This window comes from Anolis sagrei, chromosome 9 (genome assembly GCF_037176765.1).
Source record: "Anolis sagrei isolate rAnoSag1 chromosome 9, rAnoSag1.mat, whole genome shotgun sequence".
NCBI classification, from domain to species: Eukaryota; Metazoa; Chordata; class Lepidosauria; order Squamata; family Dactyloidae; genus Anolis; species Anolis sagrei.
Window position 1 is genome coordinate 20,430,323 of NC_090029.1, and position 13,036 is coordinate 20,443,358.

Consider the following 13,036-nt stretch of genomic DNA (forward strand, 5'->3'; position numbering starts at 1 on the left):
ATATCAAGAGGTGATTTGAAGACATGCACGCACACACATACAAGGGCACTAAATTCTGTTTGCTGATGTCAGAATAAATCTGACATTCGGCATGTAGGAAGGCAAAGCCCTCCAGAATTGCAATTCCACACACACATAATCTACTTTGGGCAGGATTATCCAGAAATCCACCCTGTTGAACCGGTGACGCCATATGTCCAAAAGAGAGAGGAACAAAAACCTTCAGAGAGTGACATTTTTGCATTTGCAGATATAGTTGTCGAAGAAAGAGCAGCTGTCTCAGTTTGCGCTTCTCTGAAAGAGCCACGATGTATTAAATCAGTATTTTGGGGAAATTCTGCACTTTGACGCAAACCCATGAATCAAATCCTTTGCACGAATAAGAGTCAAACAAATCAGTTGAAAACAATGCAAAATGAATGTATGCCCTAATATTTATCGGTGCCACAAGAGTCATTCCCATGGATGGAATTAGGTGGCCGTCCTGTTGGATTTCAGCTCTCCATGTCCTTTATCATTGGCTATGCTGGTCAAGGCTGCTGGGAATTGTAGTCCAGCAAGATCCAAAAGGCTGCAAGATTCTACCTCTGATCTTCAGGAATGAGGATGATCTTGAATTGACATTGTTTGCATGGTGTTCACATGAAAACACCTGATTTTTGTACACAAATTCTATCAAAGTTTGACTATTCTACTTTCACTTATGCTTATGATTTTATAGAGATTGAAGATTCTGTTTATAATTCATAGTTTGCATGCAGTCTTATTTATTATATACTAGCTTGGGGACCCAGCGCTGCCCGGGTTATTAGAGAAAGTGTGTAATGGGGGTTCTGTATGCCAAGTTTGGTCTTTATTGGTCATTGGATGATGGTTGCATTGTTTTCCGGAAGTGAGTGAAGTTACTTGAAGTCCCATCATCCATGGTCCACCCTCCTCCAAACTGCAGCAGGATGTAGAGTGGGTCAACCCCATCAGTATTCAAATTTGGGCATATTGGGTATTTGTGCCAAATGTGGTCCAGTGAATGAGAATACATCCGGCTTATCAGATATTTACATTACGATTTATAACAGGAGCAAAATTACAATTCTGAAGTAGCAACGAAAATAATTTTATGGTTGGGAGTCACCATAAAGAACACGAGGAACTGTATTAAGGGGTCGTGGCATTAGGAAGGTTGAGAAACACTGTTTTAGAAGATGGTCATGATTTGGGTGAAACTTCACAACTGCAGGTAGAGGAGTTGGCCGTTCCATCTGTGAGCTCAGTGCCTCTCGATTCCCAGGCTGCCCAGTCCCAGGATAATGAGTTATTCTGCCTTGAAGGTGATGAGGATTTGATTAGAGAGGACCGTTTGCAATTAAGGGTACGCCGAAGTGCTCGGCTTGCTAACAAACAGTAGGTTCAAGGTCAACGTAATGCTTTCATGCTAGGAAAGCGTATTTAACGATCTGATTGTAGTCAACCCTTTGTCAGTGCAACTTTGCTTACACTATGTTAACTTCTCTGGAATTGCCTTGGCTTTTGGGGAAAGCTTTTGGCTCTTTGGGACTTTGGTTTTGATCATGGTTTTTGGGGACTTTGTCATGCTGCCATGGATTCTTGTTTGACCAATGCTTGTGGATTATATACTTCATGTTATTTGCCTCTGGACCTTGGAAACTATGCCTTTGCATTTAAGACTATGTTTTGGCTATTGAACTTTTGCAACCTTATTTCTATGTTTAATAATAATAATAATAATACTTTATTATTATAAAGGGACTCAGTGCGGCTTACATGAGGCCAAGCCCACAGCACATCAATAAACAAAAGCGATAACAAATAGTCAATACAAAACAGTTAAAAAAACCCTCAAAAACAGAAAAATACACAATAAGCAATAAATAATAACAATAACATACATCATTTAAAACCTATGGCAGGGCCAAATGTAATAATTAAAATTTAAAATTTTAAATGCTGGGCATGAACAAGGTAGGGTAAACTAGGATAGGGTTTTCAGAGAAAGATGAGGGCACGCAAACAATCCTAAATCAATATTAAAGTGCATTTTGAGGACATATTGCTAAGAGTTTTCCTTATTCTGGGAAGGCACACTGGAACAACCATGTTTTCAGGCTCCTCCTAAAGACTGCCAGTGTTGGAGCATGTCTGATGTCCTTAGGGAGTGAATTCCAGAGTCGAGGGGCCACCACCGAGAAGGCCCTCTCCCTCGTCCCCACCAATCGCACCTGCGAAGGAGGTGGGAGCATGAGCAGGGCCTCTCCAGATGATCGAAGAGGTTGTGTGGGTTCGTACACATATGTTTATGATTTTGCTTTTTCTTCAATAAACTACAAAACTTACAGCCTTGTTGTGTGGTGGTGTACTGAGCAAGGTGACTCTATCCTGAGTTGCGGCAATACCAGTGTGCCTTGTAACCGTACTTTCCAGATAACCCTCGTATTTTAAGACCATATTGAGGGCAGTATAATTCTTGCTCCTGCTTTAAACGGTGCTATTGTTTTTTTAATAGTATTTCCTTTCCTTTCATTCTCTCCTCTGAAGATCTTGACTGCGAGTGGAGATGGCACTTGCGCACTTTGGGATGTGGAAAGCGGCCAGCTTTTGCAGAGCTTTCATGGCCACGGGGCAGACGTCTTGTGTCTCGATTTGGCTCCTTCGGAAACAGGGAACACCTTTGTGTCAGGGGTAAGATAATGTTTTGTGGCGTAATGGAAATCGTGCGTAGTTCACATTTCTGTCAGTCTGTACACTATCTTGCCAGAGAAAGAAAATATGCTACGCAGATGAACAATAAATGAGAAGGAGTTTACTCTTTGTAACGCAGAGCAACATATATATAGTCATGGGATCAGTTGCATTGACTCACACAATGTCTTTTTATTCATTATTTATTTATTTACGACATTTATATGCCACCCTTCTTACCCCGAAGGGGAGTAAGAGCAGCTTACAATACACACACACACACACACACACACGTACACACACACACATATATATACAGATATATACACATACATACACACACATACAATATATTATTATAGATTATATATTACTATATTACTATATTGTACTATACCATTATATTATAATATTATTAATAATATTACATGTAATATAAAATATATTTTAGAGAGGTTCAAATGGTCTTTGGGTGTCCATGTGGAAAATCTTCTTCCAGCAGCTCATGAAACAAGAACATTATTTATTTATTTATTTATTTATTTATTATTTCTATCCTATTTCTATCCCGCCCATATCAGCCTGAAGGCGACTGTCTCTCTCGCTGAGCTCTTGCACAGTTCAAACTTACAAATGTAACTGTTGCCAAAACTCCCAGGCCCAACTAGCTCCCCGTGTATGTGCTAACCAATCAGCTTCATGCTTTGCATTTTCAGTTACACACTCACCAACTGTTTTCTTACACTTCTTAATATTATCTCTGTGTCTGTATATATCTACAATAGAGACAAATATTGGCACAATCTATATAAATAAAAATGTAATGTTCGTTTTTGGGATTAACATAACTCAAAAACCACTGGACGAATTGACACCAAATTTGGACACAAGACACCTCACATGCCAACGAGTGACCATCACTCATTAAAATACTGAAAACACAGCAAAAGAGACTTTAAAAGCCAAAAATTAAAAAAATACCATATATACACGCACATGCAGACACACACATATACACGCAAACACACATATATACACATATACACAAAAATATACACACATATATACCCACACAAAACTCATATAGGCAGACTGGGCCACAACAACAGGGAACGGCTAATAATAATAATAATAATAATAATAACAATAACAACAGTAATAACATTTGCAAAACACACACACACATGCACATATATACACATATACACAAAACTATACACACACATATACCCACACAAAACACATATACACAGACTGGACCACAGCAACATGTGGCAGGGGATGGCTAGTAGTAGTAATATTAATAATAACAACAACAACAGTAATAACATTCACAAAACCACACAGACACACATATATACATATATACACAAAAATATACCCACACAAAACACATATACACAGATTGGGCTACAGCAACGTGTGGCAGGGGGGCAGCTAAAATTTGCGAAACCACACACAAACATACACACATGCACATATATTCACATATACACAAAAGACATATACACAAAAACACATATACACAATAAATGTGTATATACACAGACTGGGCCACAGCAACATGTGGCAGGAGACAGCTAGTAATAATAATAATAGTAGTAACAATATTCGCGAAACCACACACACATATACATAAAAATATACACATGCAAAACACATATACACAGACTGGGCCACAGCAATGTGTGGCAGGGGACGGTTCATAATAATAATAATAATAATAATAATAATAATAATAATATTCACGAAACCACACGCACACATAAACACACGCAGATATATACACAAAAATATACCCACAAAAATATACCCACAAAAACACATATACACAGACTGGGCCACAGCAATGTGTGGCAGGGGACAGCTAATAATAATAATAATAGTAATAATAATAATATTTGTGAAACCACACACATGCACATATATACACATATAAACAAAATATACCCACAAAAACACATATACACAGACTGGGCCACAGCAACGTGTGGCAGGGGACGGCTAGTACATCATAGAATCACAGAATTGGAAGATACTCCTAAGGGCCATCCCCTTCCACTGTGCAAGAACACACAACCAAAGTACTCCCGACAGATGGCCATCCAGCCTCTGCTTCAAAATATGGCCCTATAGCCCAAAAAAAACCTACAATGATCCAATAAAAAAGGAAGTTCACAAATAAAAATAAAAATTGCAGCAATATTAATTGCAAAAATATTAAAACTAGTATTGTCAAACTATCATGATTTCTGTTTGTTGGGATTTTGTCTTTGAGTCTGTAACTGAAATTATTATTTTTATTTTTTTAGGGGTGTGATAAAAAAGCAATGGTATGGGACATGCGGACTGGGCAGTGTATTCAATCTTTCGAAACCCATGAATCGGATATTAACAGTGTCAGGTAGGTGGATTTCTATCCGATGTTCATACCATTGCATCCCACGAGGCATCAATATTGACCCATGGAATGCTTCATGGATATTGGGGCAAGGATGTGAGTGGAGTATGGGTGGGCTTGGAAAGTCACCCTTTTTGGACCACAGTTCTCAGAATCCACCAGTTGGAATACTCTGCAAGGGTTGAATGAAAAGTAATGCCTCCACCTTCATTACTTGGGTTTGGATGTGAATATTTTAATACATCAAACGCAAAAATAATCCTTAGAATGTGCTCTTTAACTTGCTTGAAATTTCTCTCTGCGTGATACGACGATCGCCCTGAATCAATCTGTCAACCTTTTTTGCTTGTGAAACTCGGTAGTTGCTGCCACCGGACGTACTCACATCAAGACAATCACCATAAACAGCTTGCATTCTCTGATGTATCTCCTTTGTGGTGACACCTTCTGCTGTGAAGAATTCCATGACTGCACATTGCTTAAGTCGCACTGACCGACCGTCTGCGCAGGGTTCCATACTTTGCACTTTAACAATACAACCGTTCAATGCTAAGGCTTCCCGCCAAAATGGAACTGTAGAGGAGAATCTACTGAACAAGCCAGTATCGGCCGCATACGTTGCTTAAGTCGCACTGACCGACCGTCTGCACAGGGTTCCATACTTCACACTTTAACAACACAACCGTTCAATGCTAAGTTTTGCCAAAATGGAACTGTAGAGGAGAGTTTACTGAACAAGTCAGTACCTGCTGCATACATTGCTTAAGTTGCATTGACCAACCGTCCGCACAGGGTTCCATACTTTGCACTTTAACAAGACAACCGTTCAATGCTAAGTCTTCCCGCCAAAATGGAACTGTAGAGGAGAGTCTACTGAACAAGTCAGTACTTGCTCCATACTAGTACTGCCATCTGTGGAGGAGTTACGAAGGTGGAGGCATTACTTTTCATTCATCCCTTGTGGTCTGCTTCTCTTATTACATTTACATTATTTTACTCTATTATTGTTATTACATTTATTATTTTACTCTATTTATTATTATTATTACAGTTTTTATTTTTTCTATTTATTATTGTTATTACATTTATTTTACTCTATTATTATTATTATTATTATTATTATTATTAGATTTACGTTATTTTACTCTATTATTGTTATTACATTTATTATTTTACCATATTTCTGCCTCACACTTGGAATGCGATATTCATATATAGCATCCCTACTTCGTGGATTTTCATTTTTTGCGGGTGGCCCTGGAATGTAACATCCACGATAAGTGAGGGAGGGAACCCAGTATAGATCCAGTGCATGTTGTAAGTATTGGAAATTTACCAATAGCTTTCCTATAATACTGACTCAACGTGTTTTCTCTTCTATCTAGATATTACCCAAGTGGAGACGCCTTTGCCTCTGGCTCAGATGATGCCACAGTTAGTATTGTTATTATTGTTTTGGGGGGGGGGGATGCAATGCTTTCCTAAAGGAAGTCTAGAACTATCACTCCAACATGACTCCAAAGAAGGAAGGAAGGAAGGAAGGAAGGAAGGAAGGAAGGAAGGAAGGAAGGAAGGAAGGAAGGAAGGAAGGACAGAAGGAAGGAAGGAAGGGGAGAGAGAAAGAAAGAAGAGAAAGAAAAAGAAAGAAGGAAGGAAGGAGAGAAAGAAAGAATTAAAAGAAAGAGAAAGAAAGAAGGAAGGAAGGAAGCTGAGAAAGAAGGAAGGAAGGTAGGAAGGAGAGAAGGAAGGAAGGAAAGAGAAAGAAAGAAGGGAGGAAAAGAAGGAAGGAGGCTGAGAAAGAAGGAAGGAAGGTAGGAAGGAGAGAAAGAAGGAAGGAAGGAAGGAAAGAAGGAGAAGGAAGGAAGGAAGGAAGGAGAAAGAAAGAAGGGAGGAAAGAAAGGAAGGAAGGAAGGAAGGGAGGAAGGAAGGGAGGAAACTGAGAAAGAAGGAAGGAAGGTAGGAAGGAGAGAAAGAAGGAAGGAAAGAAGGAGAAGGAAGGAAGGAAGGAAGGAAGGAAGGAAGGAAAGAGAAAGAAAGAAGGGAGGAAAGAAAGGAAGGAAGGAAGCTGAGAAGGAAGGAAAGAAGCTGGGAAGGTAGGAAGGAGAGAAGGAAGGAAGGAAAGAGAAAGAAAGAAGGGAGGAAGCTGAGAAAGAAGGAAGGAAGGAAAAAAGGAGAAGGAAGGAGGGAAAGAGAAAAAAAGAAGGGAGGAAAGAAAAGAAGGAAGGAAGCTGAGAAAGAAGGAAGGAGGGTAGGAAGGAGAGAAAGAAGGAAGGAAAGAAGGAGAAGGAAGGAAGGAAAGAAAGAAAGAAGGGAGGAAAGAAAGAAAGGAAGGAAGGAAGCTGAGAAAGAAGGAAGGAAGGAAAGGAGAAGGAAGGAAGGGAGGAAGGAAAGAGGGAGGGAGGGAAGGAAGGAAGGAGAGAAAGAAAGAAGAGAAAGAAGGAGGAAAAGTTGGCCACAGCAACCCGTGGTTGGTACACCAAGTTCTGTATTTAATAATCTAGAGCTGATGTGGTCGTAGCAATCTTTCATGGGTCGTCACCCTCTCCCCTCCTGACATTGCTCTCGCTGCCGCGTGGTTTCGAGGCAATGGTGTAGTAATGGTGAGGTCACGGACCATATTTTCGTTCTTGCACACCACTGGTGGTCCACGGAGCACAGGTTTGGAACCACTACTTTAGACCCTTCCCATGTCCTGTAAATGAATCTTGTCGCAGGCACGGTGGGGATAAGTATTTCCATCTTGCTGAGAGCTCCCTACGCAAAGGTGGCATAGCCTTAGTCATAGTATGTGGGAGGTTAAGAGGTTTGGCGTGGGTTTGGATTGTATATAGATTTCCTTTGGGCTCAGCATGGGTTCGAAGCCAATCTGCATCTCATTGCAACCTCGCCCCAGTCTTGTGATGCAGAGAGGCGCTTTCCCAAGACCACTTCTGGTGTTGCATGGCTCGTGGCCTCCAAGAACAACACCGGCTCTATTCTTCTGACCTTCATGTTTGTCCTGAAGCTTTGGAGCTCTCTACTTGTGTCTGGACCGGTTTGCATGTGATTGCACCCAGGCAATATTTTATTTATCGTGTCAGGAGCAAGCCAAACAGTTGTACTGCATTTTTAAACAAACAAACAAACAGAACACAAAGTTTTCAAGCTTAAATGTCCTTTTGACCATACGATAAATAAAAGGACATTCTGCGAAGGTGTTTAGAGTGGTTTGTAGGTCTTCTTCTGAATGCGCACAGATGACGTTGTCAACCATGACAATAATCTCAATCAACATTGAAGGCATGTCTGCTGCCAAAGAACATCTGCTTTATGAACTGTGTCAAGATGAGAAATGTGATATGTTGTGTGTCCAAGAAACACGCAGGGATAAACAACAGAAATGACCAAAACTTCCAGGAATGATGGTTCAAAAAATGTACCTGTTCCGATTTACATATATGGTAGAATGTATACATATATCTGGGTTAACATATTTGCCCCCTGTATGCTTTTCTTTCCCACTCAGTGTCGTTTATATGACTTGCGAGCAGACCGAGAAGTCGCCATTTATTCCAAAGAGAGCATCATCTTTGGCGCCTCCAGCGTGGACTTTTCTCTTAGTGGTAAGGAATGATCCATAATATGGATTATGTTATACTATATTATGTGGTATTCTAATAATATAATATAATATAATATAATATAATATAATATAATATAATATAATATAATATAATATAATATAGAATATAATAATATTATAATATAATATATTGTATATACATGTAATATTACTAATAATATTACGATATAGTGGTATGGAGCAATATAGCAATGTTTAATGCTGATATTGTACTATGCTAAATTATATAAATAAAAATGTAATGTTCGTTTGTGGGATTAACAGAACTCTAAAACCCCTGGACGAATTGGCACCAAATTTGGACACAAGACACCTAACAACCCAATGTATGTCCTTCACTCAAAAAAATTGATTTTGTCACTTGGGAGTTGTAGTTGCTGGGATTTATAGTTCACCTACAATCACAGAGCATTCTGAACTCCACCAACGATGGAATTGAACCAAACTTGGCACACAGTTCTCCCATGACCAACAGAAAATACTGGAAGTGTTTGGTGGGCATTGACCTTGAGTTTTGGAGTTGTAGTTCACCTACATCCAGAGAGCACTGTGAACTCAAACAATGACGGATCTGGACCAAACGTGACACAAATAGTCAATATGGCCAAATGTGAACACTGGTGAAGTTTGGGGAAAATAGATTCTTGACATTTGGGAGTTGGAGTTACTGGGATTTATAGTTCACCTACAATCAAAGAGCATTCTGAACCCCACCAACGATAGAATTGGACCAAACCTCCCACACAGACCCCCCATGTGGGCCACAGAAACGCGTGGCAGGGGACAGCTAGTAACATAATATATTGTATGTCTATATATCTTGTAAGCTGCTCTGAGTCCCCTTTGGGGTGGGAAGGGCGGCATAGAAATGTCGCAAATAAATAAATAAATAAATAAATAAAGTCTGCATGGGGTCCTGGAACCAAACCTCTACAGGTCTCTATATTGATCATAATAATATATGATCAAACCACAGTTTGTAAATAAGAGGAATCTTGTTTTTAAGGTAGTGCCATTACTCCTTACATATGTTGACCTTTTTTTTTCAGGCCGCTTGCTGTTTGCTGGTTACAACGATTACACCATCAACGTGTGGGATGTTTTGAAAGGGGCTCGCGTGTCGATCTTGTTTGGCCATGAGAATCGTGTCAGCACTTTGCGGGTTTCCCCGGATGGGACTGCATTCTGCTCTGGATCATGGGATCATACTCTAAGAGTGAGGAGACCTCCACTGCTCTTGTCTCTTCTGCTTGTCCTTTTCTTTTGCTTTGCGTGTGTGTATTTATTTATTTATTTGTATCCCGTCCTTCTCAATCCCCGAAATTCGGCACAAATACCTGATACACCCAAATTTGGCCCAGTGAATGAAAATATATCCTGCATATCAGATATTTACAGTTATTCATTTATTATTATTATTATTATTATTATATTATTATTATAATTATTATTATACTAATAATAATAATAAAAATATAATGTAATATTATTATATTATATTATTAATAATATAATAATTAATAATAATATATTATTATAGATATACATTTATTATTATTATTATAGATAAAAATTAATAATAATATAATATTATTATATTATAAATAATATAATAATTAATAATAATATATTATTATATTATATTATTAATAGTGTAATTATTATTATTATATATTATTATTATAGATATAAATTAATAATAATATAATATTATTATATTATATTATTAATAATATATTAATTAATAATAATAATATATTATTATTATTATAGATATAAATTACAGTTATGAAGTGGGGGAATCCTTTGTCAGGAGGTGATTAGCTGGCTCTGATGGTGTCTTGTCTGGGATTCCCCTATTTTTGAGTGCTGTTTTTTTATTTACTGTCCTGATTTTAGAGTTTTTAAAGTACTGGTTGCCAGATTTTGTTCACTTGCATGGTGTCTGTTTTCGGTTTGTGTTTTGATTTTTTTCTTTATTGTAATTGTTATTTGGGTTTGGCCTCATGTAAGCCGCTCCGAGTCCCCATTGGGGAGATGGTGGCGGGGTATAAATAAATTTGTTTATTATTATATTATTATTTCCTCCTTCCTGTTGAAAGCCATTAAAAACCACAAGAAGCATGTGGACAATTTCAGCAGAAAGCAGAAAGTTTATTTTAAAAGACATGGACTATATCAGGCATGTGCAAACTTCGGCCCTCCAGGTGTAGGCTGTTAGGAATTGTGGGAGTTGAAGTTCAAAACACCTGGAGGGCCAAGGTTTGCCCATACCTGGGCTATATAGACTGTGTATTTATCTTACTGCAGAAACCTGATTGATTTTAGAAAATCCCAATGCCTTGTAGAACCTAATCACTATTTACCTTTTCTCTCTACAGATCTGGGCTTAATCAACAGTGCTTTCCCCAAAATACACATTTTACAAAGGTGACATCATGAGATCAACCTGCTTGCTTCCCTTCTCAAAATCTCAATTTGGGGTCAGAGGGAAAGCTGCGGCAAGCAAACCAATTGCAACACAGTGATAGACGAAATGCTCCATTGTCGGTGTTTACCACGTTGTTGCCCGAATGCAAACACTACTAGTTAGAAAGGGTCATATATCCTTTTTTTTGAAAAAAGGAAAAAATAATAATCTGTGTGTGATATAATAAGCTGTTTTTAATTCTGTTTTGGAAATCTCCCTTAGAAATAGTTGACGCCAGACTTCTACTGAAATCACCCGCAAAGCCAGAGTTTAGTATTTTCGTGCACATTCTGTGTATGTGGTCCTTGCATGAGATGACGTTTCTTATACTAAAGTCAACTTGGAAACCAATCGGACTTTAGCTTTTTAATCAGGGTATTCAAGGGCTTCTCGACACATTCCATGGAAGCAGCAAGAGAGAAATGGGGAGTGGCTTATACTTGCTCCCTCTGCTTTCCAGAGACTTGGATAAGAAGCAAATGGAGGTTAGTACGTAATTAGAGCGTCATGCTAGGCCTGGGTTCAAATCCGCACTCAGTCTGGGTGACTTAGAGCCCAACTCCTGATTCTCATCCTAGCCTACCTCATCGGGGTTTTGTGAGGAGAACATGCCGAGATCCTTGTACACTGCCTTGACCACCTTTGAAAAAAAAAGTGGGTTATAAAAATATATGGTTTCATTTTATTTTTTTATTTTTTTGAGAAACTGCAGGTCGCTTCTGGTGTGAGATAATTGGCTGTCTGCAAGGATGTTGCCCAGGGGATGTTTTGATGTTTTACCATCCTTGCAGGAAGCTTCTCTCATGTCCCCGCATTGGCAGGGGCGTCTGAAGCAATAGGCAAATTACGCATTTGCGTAGAGCGCAAATCCCAGAGGGGCGCTCTAGCAGGGGACAACGTAAGAGCCTCTTTTCCAGCTGGAATTCTGCCCTGATCCATTTTCCTTCTTTTCACTTAGGCGATCCCTCGCTTTCTGAGGATGATTGTCTTCCAGTGTTCTTGTGGGTCCGTATGTGGCTGTGGAGCCCTATTCTTGCTCTGCATCTTCTTCCGCAGTGAAGGCATTGGTTTCCAGGTGGAAGGCGTTCTCGGTCGGGGTTGGCTTGACACGCCTTCCTCTTGGCGCGCTTCTCCCTTTCGCCCTCCATTCATGCCTCTTCAAATTCTGCAGCACTGCTGGCCACAGCTGACCTCCAGCAGGAGCGGTCAAGGGCCAGGGCTTCCCAGTTCTCAGTGTCTATGCCAGAGTTTTTAAGGTTGGCTTTGAGCCTGTCTTTAAATTTCTTTTCCTGCCCACCAACATTCCGTTTTCCGTTCTTGAGTTCGGAGTAGAGCAACTGCTTTGAGAGACGGTGGTCAGGCATCCGGACAACGTGGCCGGCCCAGCGGAGTTGATGGCGGAGGACCATCGCTTCAATGCTGGTGGTCTTTGCTTCTTCCAGCACGCTGACGTTTGTCCGCCTGTCTTCCCAAGAGATTTGCAGGATTTTCTGGAGGCAGTGCTGATTGAATCGTTCCATTTTCCTTCACTCCCCAAATGTCTAGCATTGCAATAAATGGAAAGTTTGGTTGGCTGTGTAGAAATGCAGGCATCTAATGAAAAGGGGTCGACATTGGCAACGTGACCAAGGGAACATGAAGACAACCAGTGTGTGAGTTATATATACAGACCTGGGCAATTATGATCAATGTTGAATTAGAAGGAATCTTTCAGCTCAGGAAGGGGTGGGGGCAGGGTCATCAGTTTGCCCACAGCCTTGAACCTTCTCGCGTGTGCAAGGCAGCCGAAATGCAAGGGGCACAGCTAGCACGTGGACGCTGCAAGCTCGGCTTCAGCTCTCAGCGA

General features: G+C 39.7%; 1 protein-coding gene across 1 annotated transcript in view; it reads left to right on the forward strand.

Annotated features, from left to right (window-relative positions):
* GNB5 (G protein subunit beta 5) overlaps window positions 1-11,541 on the forward strand; it is a 39,810-nt gene extending 28,269 nt beyond the window's left edge. The window contains exons 7-12 of the mRNA XM_060755560.2: window positions 2,554-2,697; window positions 5,010-5,101; window positions 6,484-6,532; window positions 8,604-8,700; window positions 9,770-9,936; window positions 11,102-11,541. Coding sequence (XP_060611543.1) covers window positions 2,554-2,697; window positions 5,010-5,101; window positions 6,484-6,532; window positions 8,604-8,700; window positions 9,770-9,936; window positions 11,102-11,113 — 561 coding nt within the window. The 3' untranslated portion in view covers window positions 11,114-11,541. The remainder of the gene's footprint in view (window positions 1-2,553; window positions 2,698-5,009; window positions 5,102-6,483; window positions 6,533-8,603; window positions 8,701-9,769; window positions 9,937-11,101) is intronic.
* The last annotated feature ends 1,495 nt before the right edge of the window (window positions 11,542-13,036 follow it).